The sequence below is a fragment of the Dendrobates tinctorius genome, unplaced genomic scaffold (genome assembly GCF_039654945.1).
Source record: "Dendrobates tinctorius isolate UK_male_01 unplaced genomic scaffold, ASM3965494v1 ptg000086l, whole genome shotgun sequence".
NCBI classification, from domain to species: Eukaryota; Metazoa; Chordata; class Amphibia; order Anura; family Dendrobatidae; genus Dendrobates; species Dendrobates tinctorius.
This window is the reverse complement of record NW_027361754.1, coordinates 12,748,519-12,767,497: the sequence shown is the minus strand read 5'-3', so window position 1 is coordinate 12,767,497 and position 18,979 is coordinate 12,748,519. Positions and strand designations below refer to the sequence as shown.

General features: G+C 45.6%; 1 protein-coding gene across 7 annotated transcripts in view; it reads right to left on the bottom strand.

The window, feature by feature from the left end:
- Positions 1–18,979, bottom strand: part of MTOR (mechanistic target of rapamycin kinase) — a 158,656-nt gene that overhangs the window by 76,136 nt on the left and 63,541 nt on the right. For all 7 annotated transcript variants that reach the window (XM_073585057.1, XM_073585060.1, XM_073585061.1 and 4 more), the window contains 2 exons: positions 14,015–14,090; positions 8,036–8,175 (listed from right to left, as the gene is read on the bottom strand). In XM_073585057.1, the coding sequence (XP_073441158.1) occupies positions 8,036–8,175; positions 14,015–14,090 (216 nt within the window). The remainder of the gene's footprint in view (positions 1–8,035; positions 8,176–14,014; positions 14,091–18,979) is intronic.

Sequence of the window (18,979 nt, the reverse complement as noted above, 5' to 3'; positions counted from 1 at the left end):
TTCACAAAGGATTCAAACTGCAAGTTGCTGAAGGAGAAATACACAGTGAGTAGAGGCAATATTGGAAGTTCTAAACTCTGGGAAGCCTTGGTCCCATAAGGGATTAGAATAGCAGGAAGCTTACACTGAGTCACAGCAGAGAGAAGGATAACTCCCATTCTCCAGAGCAGACTGTAACCTGGTGAGAGTTGTAATATCTCATCTGAACTGCACCTGAACTACAGTAAAAGATAAAGTGACTTTCCTTGTCTCCTGCCTTATTACTCCGTGCCTTCTACTTTCATCACAATCTCTGGGGGTCTGCCCTGGTTGGAGAGGGTTTAACATCTCCACTGCCATCACCATCTACTCCCCCAGGGATCATCTGCAATGCCGGCTATACTACAGTCAAACACTCCAACTGGCGTCACGAATCACTACATAAACTTTATCCCCATTCAACTCTACCCGTTTTACATGACCGCCTGGGACCACAGACCAGGTCACTACCACTGTGACATTTCCCATTAAAGTTAATGGGCCCGGTACCGAGTATCCCACGTGTTATGAGCTCATTTTCTGCTCCACCAGCTGGGAGTTCTCCTTCCGTTCTCCCTCTGGTAGTGACAGGAGGTAGTGAGGTTAGTTTAATTGGTAATGGTCTTCCACCTGACGAGGAGGATAGGGATTGGATCTCTGGAGTATCAGACTGGATATAAGACAGCCAACGCCCCATCCTGTTGCTGGTGATTCAGTCTGTTTCTCAGGTCTTGGACTTCAGCTCTGCTCCAGTCATCTCAAGTTAAGTTTGTTTTTTGCTAATGTTCACACTTGCTCTTGTTGGTCAACTCAGTTTTTGTGTGGTCAGCCAGCCCGGCTGGGCTGTGCTGAATTTCCACTCTTATTTATCTGTATTTGCCAATTTGCCTTTTTGTCCTTTATTAGATTGGCCTCTTTTTGCTCTGTCTCAGAATATTCCAGAGTGCTGATATAGTGGGAGAAGTCTAGTGACTTCAGGGTTAATTTTGTTATCAGAAGCATTAGACATTATTTTTGGTAGGGTTTTTTGGCAGATTGCAGACAGTATCTTTCCTTTCCTGTCCTTTCAAGTTAGTTTGGCCCCATCGTTTGCTCAGCCTATTTTTCTGCCTTTGTTTGTGTTTTCATCTTGCTTCACCGTCAATACATGTGGGGGGCTGTCTTTCCTTTGGGGTCTGCTCTGGGGAGTTAGTTTTCCTCTTTTCTTACTTTAGGCTTATTTAGCTCTCCGGTTGTGACGAGGCGTCCAGGACCACCGTAGGCACGCTCCACGACTGCTTCTAGTTGTGTGTTAAGATCGGGGCTCTGCAGTCTGCATAGTTACCAACCTCTCAGGTTTTCTGAGACTTAGCGTGTTGCTTTTTTTCTCCTCGGTGACCCATTCATAACACCCACGGCCATGTCATTTTGGCATCACGAACAGGATTCAAACTGGATACCGTGCGTGTCTAAAGTCCTACAGGAGCAACGACCTGCAGCAACTGAAGGGGCAAGTCGCACCGCTGCAAGGGTTAACTGGGGGGGGGGGGATGTCTAATCTTGGCAATGCTCAGGGTGCAGCAGCTGCAGCTCCCATATTGCCTCTCACCATGCCTTATATACCGGGTGTGGCATGGTTGCCACAGTACACTGGCGAATCGCACACCTTAAGTGACTTCAAAGAGAAGCTGCGCAGCATGTTTGAAATTTACCCTATGTCAGAGGAGCAGAAAGTCAGTATACTTACAAGTCAGCTCAGTGGCGCTGTTCAGAGAGAAGTTAAATCTTTGCCAGCAACTGATAAAAAGACTGTAAAAGACATTTTTGCTAAATTAAAGGATACTTTTGACACCCGTACTGCTTCTGAAATAAAGATGCAATTTTTCAGCTGCAGACAGAAATCACAGGACACTGTTAGAGACTATGCCCTTAACCTGCAGGAGGCGCTGCAGGCCATTAAACAAATTGATCATACAGTGTAAGAGATGAGAACAAAATGCTGAAAGAGCAGTTCATTGAAGGTCTTCTGTCTGATTCCAGTAAGGCATAACTGCGCATGATGTCGTTACAGAACCCTACATGGACTTTGTTCAGTTTAAGGACAGATCCATCCGTATCTTAAGGGAATCTACCTATGTCTGCACTAAGCCAGTTAAACATCCAGCAATTACATACCACCAGGGGGCAGTATCCTCACCCCAGGTGCCAGCAGTACAGCATGTGCAGACTCCAGTTGTTGATTCTATTGCAGATTTACGGCTGCAAGTACAGGAACTGACTAAAAATATGGCTGCTCTATGTAAAACTGTTCAGACTCTCCAGACTTGTTCCCACAACAGAGAGGATCCAGCTAGCATGAAGATGATCTCCCATGGCGACGGCCAAAGAGGATGTCGCAACATCAGCGATGACTGACTCAACCCGGCAGGAGAACAGACCGATTTGACTCTTCTGGAAGACCCATCGGCAGACGGTGCCATAAGGTTGATCATATTGAAAGGGAATGTCCTTTAACCCCTTAGTGACAGAGCCAGTTTGCAGCTTAATGACCAGGCCAATTTTTACAATTCTGGCCACTGTCACTTTATGAGATTATAACTCTGGAACACTTTAACGGATCCCGCTGATTGAGATTGTTTTTTAATGACATATTGTACTACGTTAGTGGTAAAATTTCTTCGATATGTCTTGTGTTTATTTATGAAAAAAACGGAAATATGGCGAAAATTTTGAAAATTTCGCAATTTTAAAACTTTAATTTTTTATCCCCTTAAATCAGAGAGATGTATCACACAAATTTCTTAATAAATAACATTTCCCACATGTCTACTTTACAGTTGTGGCCAAAAGTATTGACACCCTGCAATTTTGTTAGATAATACTCAGTTTCTTCCTGAAAATGATTGCAATCACAAATTCTTTGGTATTATTATCTTCATTTAATTTATCTTAAATGAAAAAACACAAAAGAGAATGAAGCAAAAAGCAAAACATTGATCATTTCACACAAAACTCCAAAAATGGGCCAGACAAAAGTATTGGCACCCTCAGCCTAATACTTGGTTGCACAACCTTTAGCCAAATTAACTGCGACCAACCGCTTCCGGTAACCATCAATGAGTTTCTTACAATGCTCTTCTGGAATTTTAGACCATTCTTCTTTGGCAAACTGCTCCAGGTCCCTGATATTAGAAGGGTGCCTTCTCCAAACTGCCATTTTTAGATCTCTCCACAGGTCTTCTATGGGATTCAGGTCTGGACTCATTGCTGGCCACCTTAGAAGTCTCCAGTGCTTTCTCTCAAACCATTTTCTAGTGCTTTTTGAAGTGTGTCTTGGGTCATTGTCCTGCTGGAAGACCCATGACCTCTGAGGGAGACCCAGCTTTCTCACACTGGGCCCTACATTATGCTGCAAAATTTGTTGGTAGTCTTCAGACTTCATAATGCCATGCACATGGTCAAGCAGTCCAGTGCCAGAGGCAGCAAAGCAACCCCAAAGCACCAGGGAACCTCCGCCATGTTTGACTGTAAGGACCGTGTTCTTTTCTTTGAATGCCTTTTTTTCTCCTGTAAACTCTATGTTGATGCCTTTGCCCAAAAAGCTCTACTTTTGTCTCATCTGACCAGAGAACATTCTTCCAAAACGTTTTAAGCTTTTTCAGGTAAGTTTTGGCAAACTCCAGCCTGGCTTTTTTATGTCTCGGGGTAAGAAGTGGGGTCTTCCTGGGTCTCCTACCATACAGTCCCTTTTCATTCAGACGCCGACGGATAGTACGGGTTTACACTGTTGTACCCTCGGACTGCAGGGCAGCTTGAACTTGTTTGGATGTTAGTCGAGGTTCTTTATCCAACATCTGCACAATGTTGCATTGAAATCTCGTCAATTTTTCTTTTCCATCCACATCTAGGGAGGTTAGCCACAGTGCCATGGGCTTTAAACTTCTTGATGACACTGCGCACGGTAGACACAGGAACATTCAGGTCTTTGGAGATGGACTTGTAGCCTTGAGATTGCTCATGCTTCCTCACAATTTGGTTTCTCAAGTCCTCAGACAGTTCTTTGGTCTTCTTTCTTTTCTCCATGCTCAATGTGGTACACACAAGGACACAGGTTGAGTCAACTTTAATCCATGTCAACTGGCTGCAAGTGTGATTTAGTTATTGCAACACCTGTTAAGTGCCACAGGTAAGTTACAGGTGCTGTTAATTACACAAATTAGAGAAGCATCACATGATTTTTCGAACAGTGCCAATACTTTTGTCCACCCTCTTTTTTATGTTTTGTGTGGAATTATATCCAATTTGGCTTTAGGACAATTCTTTGTGTTTTTTCATTTAAGACAAATTAAATGAAGACAATAATACCAAAGAATGTGTTTGCAATCATTTCCAGGAAGAAACTGAGTATTATCTGACAGAATTGAAGGGGTGTCAATACTTTTGGCCACAACTGTGTGTGTGTGTATATATATACATATCCCACTATGACTTATTTAAGACAAAGCCTAGATCCTCAGGCTACATTCACACCATGGGCGAAGCCAGGATCAAACCTGGGGGGGCAGAACCTCATACTGTTCCGCAGAACCTCATACTGCACACCTCAGCTGCTGCAGAACCTCATACTCCACACACCTACATTTGAAAATAAAGCCTGCACCTTAAGTAGATGTGGTGATGAATGCAATCTATTTATTCCAACTATCAATTGATGTTGATGTGTTACTGAGAACGAGCAATGCCTGTCCTGGGCGTCCTTTTGGGCAGCTATGAGGTGTACCTGACTGGTGCTAAAAAAAAAAAAAAAAAAAAAAAGGAGGAGTGTTAAGGCCCTTTTACATTTAGCGATGCACCAGCGATCCGACCAGCGATCCCACCCGGTCAGGATCGCTGGTGCATCGCTAAAAGATCGCGTGAGCTTTCATACAGAAAGATCTCACAGCGATTCAGCAGCGACGCAGCGCACGATACTTACCATTCACACACAGCGATTCAGACGTCCTCCCGCCCGCCTCCACGCGCCGCTGGACGTCACAGCAGGAAGTCTCAGCAGGAAGCGCCCGACGAGAAATGGAGCCGGACATTCTCGCGCGATCAGCGATGGACAGCAGGGGAGCCGGTCGCTGGTAAGTATCACACATAGCGATATCGCTAGCAATATCGCTATAACGTCACAAAACCAGTGACGTTTTAGCGATATTGCTAGCGATATCGCTTAGTGTAAAACCCCCTTTAGTCTGCGTGCTATCCGGCTTTCATTCTTTTTGGTACAGATAAGATATGGATAGACAGATATGGATAAATGGATAGATAGATCAGATTTCTAATCTGCTTTTGCTAGTAAAAACATTATCTATGAGCTCAAAAACCTTTCACAGGTGATGCGGTTTTTGGTTTTTTAAAAAGCTGATCTGCTTTTGCAGCTGAATAATTTATCCTCAAAAATGCAGGAAAAACGCTGTGTGTGAATGTAGCCTTAGATCAGGAATAGAACAGTCATTTATAGGACATTTCATTACTTTCCCAAATTCCTATGAAAAAATATTCAGCACATTGTGCATTGAACTACTGTACCCAATTTATTATATATTTTATTATATATTTTAGGAGTCGGTCCATTTTATACAGACTCCACCAAAATGAGCACCGACTCCACAGCCCTGGTTTACTCGTGCATATTGTACTTCATGTTAGTGGTAATGTTTATTTGTGAAAAAAATGGAAATTTGGCAAAAATGTTGAAAATATCACAATTTTCCAACTTTGAATTTTTATGCCCTTAAATCACAGAGATACGGCACACAAAAAAAACTTAATAAATAACATTTCACATATGTTTACTTTACATCAGCACAATTTTGGAACCAAATTTTTTTTTTTGTTAGGAAGTTATAAGGGTTAAAAGTTGACCAGCGATTTCTCATTTTTACAACACCATTTTTTTTAGGGACCACATCACATTTGAAGTCACTTTGAGGGGTCTATATGATAGAAAATGTAACTTTTTTCACAAAAAAATTACTTCAGGTCCAATTTTTTTTATTTTACCAAGGGTAACAGGAGAAATTGGACAATAAAAGTTATTGTGCAATTAGTCCTGAGTACGCGGATACCTGGCATGTGGGGGGGGACCACTGTTTCGGCGCATGGCAGAGCTCAGAAGGTAAGGAGCGCCGTTTGACTTTTTCAACGCAAAATTGGCTGGAATTGTGATCGGACGCCATGTCACGTTTGGACAGCCCCTGATGTGCCTAAACAGTGGAACCCCCACCAGTGACCCCATTTTGGAAACTAGACCCCCCCCCCCCCCCCCAAGGAACTTATCTAGATATGTGGTGAGAACTTTTAACCCCTAAGGGCTTCACAGAAGTTTATAATATACAGCCGTACATTTTTCCACAAAAATGATCTTTTCATCCCCAATTTTTATTTTCCCAAGGGAAACAGGACCCCGAAAGTTATTGTGCAATTTGTCCTGAGTACCCCGATACCCCATATGTGTGGGTTAACCACTGTTTGGGCGCATGGCAGAGCTCACAAGGGAATGAGCGCCGTTTGACTTTTTCAACACAGAATTGATGACGCCATATCGCATTTGGAGAGCCCCTGATGTGCCTGAACAGTGGAAACCCCCAAAAGTTGTTGTCCAATTTGTCCTAAGTACGCTGATACCCCATATGCGGGAGATAACTACTGTATGGGCACACGTCGGGGCTCGGAAGGGAAGTAGTGACGTTTTGGAATGCAGACTTTCATGGAATGGTCTGTGTGTGTCATGTCACGTTTGGATGTGCCTAAACTGAGGAAATCCCCCACAAGTGACCCCATTTTGGAAACTAGACAGCCAAAGGAACTTATCAAGATGTATGGTGAGCACTTTGAACCCCCAAGTGCTTCACAGAAGTTTATAACAGAGCCACAAAAATTTAAAAAAAAACAAAAACTTTTTTTTCCACAAAAATGATATTATTGCCCCCAATTTTTTATTTTCCCAAGGGAAACCGGAGAAATTGGACCCCAAAAGTTGTGCAATTTGTCCTGAGTAGGATACCCCATACATGGGGGTAAACCACTGTGTGGGCGCATGGCAGAGCTTGGAAGGGAAGGAGCACCGTTTGACTTTTTCAATGCAGAATTGGCTGGAATTGAAATCAGACGCCATGTTGCTTTTGGAGAGCACCTGATGTGCTTAAACAGTGGAAACCCCCCAATTCTAACTCCAACCCTAACCCCAACACTCCCCTAACCCTAGCGGGAAAATAGAAGTAAATACATTTTTTTTAATTTTATCATTTTTCCCTAACTAAGGGGGCGATAAAGGGGGGTTTGATTTACTATTTATAGCGGGTTTTTATGTTCGGCAGCTGTCACACGCTAAAAGACGCTTTTTATTGAACAAAAACCAGCATTTCATTAATTTCTTTCTTTTTTTTTTTTTTTTGGGGGGGGAGGGGGGGGGGGGCCCGTGTTTATACAGTTCTGCATGTGGTAAAATTGAAAAAGCGGTTTCATTCTTCGGGTCAGTACGATTACAGTGATACCTCATTTATATTTTTTCATGTTTTGGCGCTTTTATACAATAAAAACAATTTTATATAAAAAAATTATTTTTGCATTGCTTTATTCTGCGAGCTATAACTTTTTGATTGTGCGTTATTGCACTTTTTGATCGGCGGTATGATGATATTGCATTTGTTTTTTGCTTTGTTTTTTTATTTTATTTTTTTAAGGGGTTCACTAAGGGGGTTATCTAGTGGGACAGTTTCATAGGGCGGGTCGTTATGGATGCGGCGATACTAAATATGTGTACTTTTGCTTTTGTTTCTTTATTTACAAAAAAAAAATTAGGGATTATATATTTTTTTAATTTTCACTTTCTTTTTTTTTTTACTTTATTATATTGTCTGGTAGAATCCGAGACCTGCGGTACTCACCCGACTAAGCAAGAATGCTTCCATCTGCCCCCCTGACAACAAAGTGTGCAGACTCACTGATAATAACCAAAAAAATACAAAGCATGGCCGACGTATCCGCTCACCATTCCCCGAGAGCTTCCAGGCAGCGCATGCGCCCCAAAATCAGCTCCGGATCTTCCTTGTTCACCTCCAGCTTCTTCTCGTAGGCCGTCAGGGCGTCCTCCCATTCATGGAGCTTCTCGTACCAGATGGCGTGAATCTCCTACAGGGGCGAGACCAGAGCTTGGTGACAAATCCTGCTGTAAATCGCAGCCCCCCCCCTTATCAATGCTCCTGCAGAAATATTCCTGCTGCTCTTCTATTATGATCTTGAGATAATGGGTCGTCCATAATGAGCGCGTCAGCCAATCACTATTGGACGGCAGAAATCGGTCATCATGGTCGCCATTGTGCCACCACGGTCGCCATTGTGCAACCACTGGGACCCGCACTGAACGGCAAAACAAAGCTTTTCATCCTAGTGGAGTGAGTCCGCTTCCTTGACAGCTGCTTCATTCATACTCTATGGGAAAAATTAGAATGCAGCCCCATAGAGAATGAATGTAGCTGCGGGTGAGGAAGCGCACTGCCACTCCACCCATGTAACATCACATGGCGTGCCCAGTGTAGTGGCCGCACTTGGTACTGCAGAATAGGTCACATTCACTTGAATAGGAACTGATCTGCAGTACCAGAGAATGGCCAATACACCGTGCGCAGCGCTGCACTTTTCTGCTCTGTACTTTGTTTACACCCAGGCGTGTCAAAGCTAAAAAACAGCCACAGTCTGTGGTGTCGCCAGGTCCGGGACCTCCGCAGACCTTAGGCTGGGTTCACATTACGTTATGGCGCCTGTTAAATGGACTGCGTTAACTTACACCGCGGCATAACGCGATGTAACGCATCCGTTAATGCTGCCATAAGCTGCCATTACCGAGCACATCGCTAACGCATGTCATAAGCGGCATGCGTTAGCAATGTGCCGTCATTCTGTGACGGACCCTCGGACGCGGTCTGCAGCGTTCGGGGGTCCGACACTGCTAGCGCAGATGGAGAGGCTGCACTAGCATGGAGTTGCGTTAATGCAGTCCGCCAATGCTATGCGTTGAACGAACTGCATTAACGCAATGTGAACCTAGCCTTATACTAATCCCCTATCCTCAAGGATACGCTATCTATATAAAAGTAATACTGAACCCCAAAAAAGGGCTATACCCATCACCAATCCAAACGATAGATGACTTGTGGATCGGTGGGGGTGTGATCGCAGGCTTAACGATCGCAAGAACCATCCCAAGAATAGGGCTCTTTACATGCTCCATTCATTCTCTATATGTCAGCACTCCGGTGTTTACGGCAGTCTCAGAGAATGTACGGGGCATTTTAGTGTCCAGTTATCAAGATCTCCGGGGGTCTCAGCGGTCTGCACCCCCCCCTTCCCCCACGAATCACAAGTTATCACTTATCCTTTGATGATAGGATCAGCCCTTTGGGATTAGAAGAGCAGCTCAACGCCTGCGCAAGCATCGCACTTCCTACAGTGCTGCAAAATAATGTTCTTTAAAGGGAATGCCTTAGAAAACCACCTATTTAAATCAGGTTTTTATGTTACATGCATTTTTTTAAAATTACAATTTTTCTTTCCCTTTTTATGTCACAAACAAAAAAAAAAATAAATTAAAAAAACAAAGGCAACATTCTTGCAATTTTCATACCGGCTACTGGGGAGATATTAGAATTCTACTTCCTGTCTTTTCAGGCGGCGTTTTCAGCATGATCTTTATCAGTAGAGGCTGGGTTACAATGATAGGTTACACCTCTGTACACCGCTGAAAACGCTGGGTCCACTAATCACAACAGGCAATCCATGTCACAGCTCACTGCCTCCCCCCTCCCTTCACAATGATCTTTGCACACACTCATTAGGGGGTTGACCAATGCGCCTAATGTACGCGATTCTTGAAACAGGATGTTGAAGTCTAAAGGCCCCGTTACTTGTCCCAGCGATCCCACCAACGATCCAACATGATGGGATTGCTGGGACATCGTTAGACAGCCCCTCCAGCGATCAGGACCAGCGAGCAAGCTGGTTTCTAATGTAAACATCGGGTATCCAGGAGCTGCGGCTCCTGGATACCCGATATTTACCTTGGAAACCGGCGTACACGCTGGTTTCCAAGGTAAACATCGGGTATCTAAGAGCCGCGCGACTCCTGGATACCCGCTGTTTACCTTGGAAACCAGAATCGCTGGTCTCTCGCTGCCACACGCAGCGATGCGTGCTGGCCAGCGGGAGATCAGCGATCGAAAAATGGTCCAGGCCGATCGAGCACGATCAGCGATACCCGGCAGGGGGGCTGGTCGCTGATCCCCGTCACACACACGCTGTGGCGTCACGAAATCAGCGATATCGCTGTGTGTGACGGGGCCTTAAAATTCCCCAAGGACCAGTGTGATGCTTGTTTTTTTACATTTTTAATTACGATTGCACACACATTGTTTGTCTATCTACAGTATAATTAACCTACCTATATCTATCTATATACATATATACACACACAGACACATATAAATACGCACACAGATATACAAACACACATATACATACACACCCACCCAGTGGGGGTCCGGCGGTGGCGGCATGTTTCCCGGTGGGGGTCCGGCGGCGGCGGGTGTTACTGCGCAAGGGCCTCGTACCACCAGCGGGTACCATATTGGAACACCCATCACTTGGTTATTCCAATATGGCTGTCGGCGTACTCTCAGTATGGCGCGGTGGATTGTGGGATTCGAGGACATCCAGACGGAAGTGGATGACGGACAATGACCAAAAGTTTGGACACACCTTTATTTTCGTGACTATGAAAATTGTAGATTCACTCTGAAGGCATCACAACTATGAATTAACACATGTGGAATTATATAATTAACAAAAAAGTGTGAACTGAAAATATGTCTTATATTCTAGGTTATTCAAAGTAGCCACCTTTTGCTTTGATTACTGCTTTGCACACTCTTGGCATTCTCTTGATGAGCTTCAAGAGGTAGTCACCAGAAATGGTTTTCACTTCACAGGTGTGCCCTGTCAGGTTTAATAAGTGGGATTGCTTGCCTTATAAATGGGATTGAGACCATCAGTTGTGTTGTGCAGAAGTCTGGTGGATACAATGATAGTCCTACTAAATAGGCAGTTAGAATTTATATTACGGCAAGAAAAAAGCAGCTAAGTAAAGAAAAACGAGTGGCCATCATTACTTTAAGAAATGAAGCTCAGTCAGTCAGAAAAATTGGGAAAACTTTGAAAGTGTCCCCAAGTGCAGTAGCAAAAACCATCAAGCACTACAAAGAAACTGGCTCACATGAGGACCGCCCCAGGAAAGGAAGATCAAGAGTCACCTCTGCTGCGGAGGATAAGTTCATCTGAGTCACCAGCCCCAGAAAATCGCAGGTTAACAGCAGCTCAGATTAGAGACCAGGTCAATGCCACACAGAGTTCTAGCAGCAGACACCTCTCTACAACAACTGTTAAGAGGAGACTTTGTGCAGCATGCCTTGATGGTAAAATAGCTGCTAGGAAACCACTGCTAAGGACAGGCATTAGACCAGTGGAAATCTGTGCTTTGGTCTGAGGAGTCCAAATTTAAGATCTGTGGTTCCAACCACCCATGTCTTTGTGTGACGCAGAAAAGGTGAACGGATGGACTCTACATGCCTGGTTCCCACCGTGAAGCATGGAGGAGGCGAGATGGTGTGGGGGTGCTTTGCTGGTGACACTGTTGGAGATTTATTCAAAATTGAAGGCATACTGAACCAGCATGGCTACCACAGCATCTTGCAGCGGCATGCTATTCCATCCGGTTTGCGTTTAGTTGGACCATCATTTATTTTTCAACAGGACAATGACCCCAAACACACCTCCAGGCTGTGTAAGGGCTATTTGACCAAGAAGTAGAGTGATGGGGTGATACGCCAGATGACCTGGCCTCCACAGTCACCAGGCCTGAACCCAATCGAGATGGTTTGGGGTGAGCTGGACCGTAGAGTGATGGAAAAAGGGCCAACAAGTGCTAAGCATCTCTGGGAACTCCTTCAAGACTGTTGGAAGACCATTTCTGGTGACTACTTCTTGAAGCTCATCAAGAGAATGCCAAGAGTGTGCAAAGCAGTAATCAAAGCAAAAGGTGGCTACTTTGAAGAACCTAGAATATAAGACATATTTTCAGTTGTTTCACACCTTTTTGTTAATTATATAATTCCACATGTGTTAATTCATAGTTTTGATGCCTTCAGAGTGAATCTAGTCATGAAAACAAAGAAAACTCTTTGAATGAGAAGGTGTGTCCAAACTTTTGGTCTGCAGAGTGTGTGTGTGTGTGTGTGTGTGTGTGTGTGTGTGTGTGTGTGTGTATTTATTTTCACAGATACATATTTACATTTAATGTTTGGATAATAGGTCATTTCTCTGATGACACACTGCCTTTAATGGAAATGGTAAAATTACATCCCGATAATCAGGTGTCAATTTGTACAGAAAACTGCACACTGATGAGGAAATAACACCTTGTGTACAGTATATAAGAGGTTCTGCAGCAGCTGTAGTATACTAGTGCATATTCCCACAGATTCTGCAGCACTCGTGGCACGTTGCTCATCCGTCAGGGTAACAGAGACTCATAGTAAGCTCTGTGCGGTTTAAGGTTAACCAGGAGGTGTCCTTCGGTGGCTTTCATCCAGGACTCCCTTCGGGCAGAGGTCAAGACTCCCAGCCCCAGGAGAGGAATAAATGTGCACCTATGTTGGGAACTAGCAGAGACCATCCCCCACTCCTCATTTTGGAGAGTGATTTGTGGAGATAGGGGGCAGCGCTGGCACAATGACGTGATTCTCCCCGAGCGCAGAGTGATGTAACTTACAGTAACCACAGGAAGTAATTACAGCTGCGCCCAGAACAGTCGGCCTTTGTGTGGAGGCCACAGGCAGGGGCTCGCCTGCAGGATGCGCTTCTCCCGTATCCCCTCTCCAGACCAGCAACATCCCAAATTAATGGCTGACCACAAGGATCCCTGAATCGTCCCCTCATCTGCCATCATCCTACTTCATCCACCAAAAGGTGCCCATAGGAGTGGTCCTGTGCCTGCGCACTGATAGGCCGGCAGAGTTATGGCTTCCCCCCTGCTTACTCTCACTGCCTGCCTTTACTAGCAACCTGTCAATGAACCAGGAGGCTTTGGATTGTCAGATCTGCAATTCACATTTGTGTCAGTTTTCACTGTAGTTCTTGCATTTTGTTTGTGAGCAATTGTGAGTGACAACCACTGCACTGCTCAGATCTCCCTGCACTTCAGCCAACAGAAACTTGTCAGGAAAGGAGCGTCCATAGCAGCATGGCAGTACGGCTGGGCAGGCTCCTCCTCAGGACTTTTGGAAGTACCACCCTCTCTCCATTACTGTACGTGACTTATTTTCTACCTACCTGCAGTGAAACTTAACAAGGGCTAAATTTATAGCTGCCAGAGGGGGAAGTAGACTGACCGAGAACAAACTGGAAACTTTATTTACAGCGAACAGTGAAAAATAATAGCTACTAAAGGAGGGGGGAAGGAGACTGAGTGGGAACTTACCGAGAGTTATATTTAAAACTGCCAGAGGGAGAGGGAGACTGACTAAGCAGCATAACAGGACTATGGTTACAGTCCCAGAAGGGTAAGCAGACTGATTAGATATCAAACCAGAGGCAAGGAATATAGCCACCAGAGGGGGAAGGAGACTGACAGAGCTTACTGGAGACAACATTTACAACTCCTAGAGGGGAATGTAGACTGACTCGGAACTATAACTATAGCTGCCAGAGGAGGAATGAGACTGTCCATAAGCCAACCACAGCACAGATCAGTAATGGTGTGTAAAGGGGTGGATAAGGGAATGGGAAAATGAGGTAAAAATGTATAATACTTGGGTGAAAACTGCACATTTAAGAATAGCGGTTAATATCCTTCCTGATTCCCTGGGGACAAAATCTCAAGTACAATTACGCATTAACAATGAACTCATGATGCACTTACCAATTCCCCGTAATGCTTCATGCCAAACTCTAAGACCCCTGAGGCGGCCTCCGGCTGCTGGAGCTTATTGTTAATGCTGAGGGAGACAGAAAAGAAGAAGAACATGAGATCCCGACCTAGACGCGGCACAGAACACCTTATAGCAAAACGCGCTGCCTTGCGGATCACAAGGTGGGAGACGGCCAAGCGCTTATGTAATGGATAATAACAGAGAACAATCCCAGCAATGTCACAGAATGTTATTTCATGAAGGCACGAGCCCAAGGGTCATGGAGGGGAAATGCGGCTCTGATCTGACTAGATTGAAAAAGTGGGTAAGTATGGGTTGTGTATGTACGGTATTACGCCATTTAAAGGAGAACCTCCGCAGAAAAGTGAGTGCCGCTGTGCAGGAAAAAATTGAAGAGGTTCTCCCATTAAAAAAAAAAACCCTATTCATAATTTGGGAGGGTGGAGACCTATTCAGAGCCTGGTGCAGTTACATTAGGATTCCCACTATCACGGACCTGTCCTGCAACAATCCATTCATATGGATGGGTAGGGTGCAATGCTTTATTTCCTCTGCAGGAGTGCTGTGGAGAAAATGAACACATACAGGCAGGATTCCTCACATATCACAGCACAACTGCTTTGATTGGCTTATTGTCATTTGATCCAAGAGGCCAATACCTTCTACCAGCATGGCTCTCTTTTTAGAAAATATCTGACAACTGAACTCTGTAGATCATGATGTCACCTCGCTTTCCCTGAGTCCTACGTTTGACACCTCGCTTTTCTAGAATCATACGGATGTCACCATGCATTTCTTGATCTCTACGGTTGTCACCATGCATTTCTTGATACCTACAGTTGTCACACTATTTGTTGCGCAGGACTCGAGGAAAACCAACAGTCAAACATCCCCAGGATCAATATTTGCACCTCAAGGGGCCAGAAGGACTTGGTGTAGAGTCCTGTGAGAATGATGACAGTCATATTGGTCGTCACCCAAACTTTCTCAGCAGCAGATAATTTATCTGTGTCTTAGGTACTTCATATCAGTTTATGGGGGGGTATAGATACCAAATACTCCTGAGCAGTCAAACCATGTAACACTGATCCCCTCTTCTATACATCTAGGGAAAGTAGGGTACCACCTAATGTGAAAGCAGGAAGCTTGGCTACATAGGATTCCTCCAGCAGGACAGATTAACCATCCTGGAAAAGCTGGATGAGTGAAGGCTACGATCTCAGTTACAACGGAGGCCACTCAGCTTTCCCATAGGATTTGTCATAACCTGAAAGAAAAGGGCACCTTAAAGTTGACCTCTTCGAGCGTCACATGACAACTCCCATCAGTAGCTCTAAGGCAGGGGTCTCAAACATGCGGCCCCTGAGGCAGGCATATGCGGCCCGCGGTGCACCACATGTCTCACTCCCTGAGGTAGGGGGAAGGCACACATTCAGGAGCGGCGATGGCATTGGCTGTTCTGTGTGCACACACTGCACAGGACCTGTGATGAGGTCACAGGAGGGGGAGGAGTCAGGGGTCACATGATCAGGGGCCTCAGTGTGTGCAGGACGGACGCTGCTGTGTGTGCTGGTTGTCATGGTACTGGATGAAGGCAAGTTTATGTTTGGGGCCAGGAGGGGTTTACAGGGTGGATGGAGCAGAGCCCTGTGTGTTCGAGGTGTATGGAGCGGAGCCCTGTGTGTGTACAAGGTGTACGGAGCACTGTGTGTATCATAGAATCGTAGAGTTGGAAGGGACCTCCTGGGCCATCTGGTCCAACCCCCCTGCTCAAAGCAGGATTCGCTAAATCATCCCAGACAGATGTCTGTCCAGCCTCTGTCTGAAGACTTCTATTGAAGGAGAACTCACCACCTCTCGTGGCAGCCTGATCCACTCATTGATCACTCTGTCAAAAAGTTTTTTCTAATATCTAATCTGTGTCTCCTCCCATTCAGTTTCATCCCATTGCTTCTAGTCTTTCCTTGTGCAAATGAGAATAAAGATGATCCTTCTACAATGTGACAGCCCTTGAGATATTTGTAGACAGCTATTAAGTCTCCTCTCAGTCTTCTCTTTTGCAAGCTAAACATTCCCAAATCCTGCAACCTTTCCTCATAAGACAGGGTTTGCAGACCGGTCACCATTCTGGTCGCTCTTTTCTGAACTTGCTCCAGTTTGTTGATGTCTTTTTTAAAATGTGGCACCCAAAACTGGACACAGTATTCCAGATAAGGTCTGACCAAAGAGGAGTAGATGGCAATAATGACTTCACGTGATCTAGACTGTATGCTTCCGTTAATACATCCTAGAATTGCATTTGCCTTTTTTGCTGCTGCATCACACTGTTGACTCATATTCAGTCTGTGATCTATTAGTATACCCAAGTCTTTCACATGTGCTGTTGCTTAGCCCTATTCCTCCCATTCTGTATATGCTATTTTCATTTTTATTGCCCAGATGTACGGGGTGTACGGAGCGGAGCCGCGTGCGTACGGGGTGTACGGAGCGGAGCCGCGTGCGTACGGGGTGTACGGAGCGGAGCCGCGTGCGTACGGGGTGTACGGAGCGGAGCCGCGTGCGTACGGGGTGTACGGAGCGGAGCCGCGTGCGTACGGGGTGTACGGAGCGGAGCCGCGTGCGTACGGGGTGTACGGAGCGGAGCCGCGTGCGTACGGGGTGTACGGAGCGGAGCCGCGTGCGTACGGGGTGTACGGAGCGGAGCCGCGTGCGTACGGGGTGTATTAAGTTTCAAAGGAATGCGGCCCCCCAGCTCAAATTTTTTTTTATGTGCGGCCCATTTACGCTGCCGAGTTTGAGACTCCTGCTCTAAGGGTTCAGGCTGGATCTCCAGCACTTTCGGAGTCCCCTACAGCTCTTGATTTCCGTTGCTCTTTGGTTCGGGAGCCCGGGGTTATATTTATTTAGAGTGTAAGAGGAGAGATTTCCTGCTCTGAAGAGGCAGCTGACAGCTCATCTCACATCTGCCGGCCAGACGTATGCCCCGCGCGCTGTGCGGTGGGCAGGGAGCAGCGTCTGACCTGCTTCTTGTCAGTTCCGCCATATTCTGGGCCCACAATAGGCGGCTTGTGTAAAAACAGCTGAAGCCGGGGGCCAAGACCACAACATGAAAGTGCGAAACCTACAAGAGAGTGCGGCGGCCTCTTCTAATCTCAATCCGCATGGAAACATTAAATAACCGACGCGGCGAGAGTCCATGACACTTCTATAAAAGGCTACGATGGCTTCCTGTGAGGATGGGGCGGTGTACTGCAATAATGGAGGGGCTATCAGAATAAAGAGACTATTAACACGGCATAGTAAGGAGTCCGCAGGGACCGGGCTGCACATGGTTGATATTACTGCATTCTTGAAGGAGTCCGCTAAATCTTCAATCTTCTAGACAGCTCCTCAGGGTCCTTCCTCTGTGCTGCAGAATATCCACAATTCTAGACAGCTTTTCAATGTCCTCCCTCTCCCTGCTGCTGAATCTTCACTCTTCTAGACAGCTCCTCAGTGTCCTCCTCTCTGCTGCATAATCGCCATTCTTTTAGACAGCTCCTCAGTGCCCTGCTGTTCAATCACCACTCTTCTAGACAGCTCTTCAGTGTTCCTCTTCCTTGCTTCTGCTCAATCTTTGCCCACTTAACCTGACAACTCATCAGTGTCCTTCCTTCCTGCAGCTGGATATCAAGTCTTCTAGACGGCTCCTCCATGTCCCTCCTAACTGCTGCAGAATCTCCACCCTTCTAGACAGCTCCTCAGTATTCCTCCTCCCTGCTGCTGCTCAAACTCTGCCGACTAAATTTCTTAACCTGATAGCTCCTCACTGTCCTTCTCCCTGCAGCTGAATATTCACTCTTCTAGACAGATCCTCAGTGTTCCTCTTCCCTACTTCTGCTCAGTCTCTGCCCACTTAACCTGACAGCTCCGCAGTGTTCCTCCTCCCTGCTGCAGAATCCCCACTCTTGTAGACAGCTCATCAGTATTTCTCCTCCCTGCTACTGCTCAATCTCTGCCCACTTAACCTAACAGCTCCACATAGACCCTGCTCCCTGCTGCTACCACATCTCCACCTGACTAACTGGATGGCTGAGAGCAAATATGCTTGAAATCCTGAGCTCTCTCACTTGTCAGCTTAACAGGGTTATACAGAATTTCAGACATGGATTTACACAGGAAGTACACCAGCCTCATTAGGCCTCAAGAGCTCTATTGCAGTTTGTACTGTAATATTTCCTGAAGGATCCTCTCTGCTGCATGCCCCACTCACAGGAATCAGGGCTGCAGCCCCTTCATTCTCAGGAACGATAAGCATGCCTGGAGGTGGGACAGGAAGTGATGTCACGCTGCTCATCAGACATCACACCTTTAATTGTTCTCCGAATTGCTCTGATTGGCTGCAGGACAGAGCAGAATCTTCTGCAGTCTGGGGTACAAATATTTTGCAGCTGTGCAGTTGATCTAAATGTTCCCGATGCCCTGCAGAAGGTTACGACCACCTTTCTCCAAAAGGAAGGAATTTCAATTGCAGCAATTGTTACACAAGCAATTGCTTTCGTATAAAATCCACATATGAAGAATAAGAAAGGCTGAAATAAAGCTGAAATTGAGAATTCTTGGGAACTTTTGGATGTCGGATAAAAGGAAATTTTGGCAGTGGAAGTAAACAGAGAAGGAATGAAGCGCTCGCACAACGTGGAGGAATAATCCAAAGCGCTGCAGACGTTGATGTGACGGTCACAGGTCGTTATATAATGGAAGCATTTACTCTTAATTACTTCCCCCATCATTTCCAGGACGGGATTATTGCTGGGACTCGGGACGCCAGGCGCTCGGTGGTGTGGTGACTAATCAGAGAGTGATGCCCGAGACACGAAAACAGAGCCCCAACTATATATAAGAAGCTTCAATCTCATTATCAATTGTAAGATCTCGGCTTGCTGTGGGGGAATTAAAGGGGATGATCTGTACAA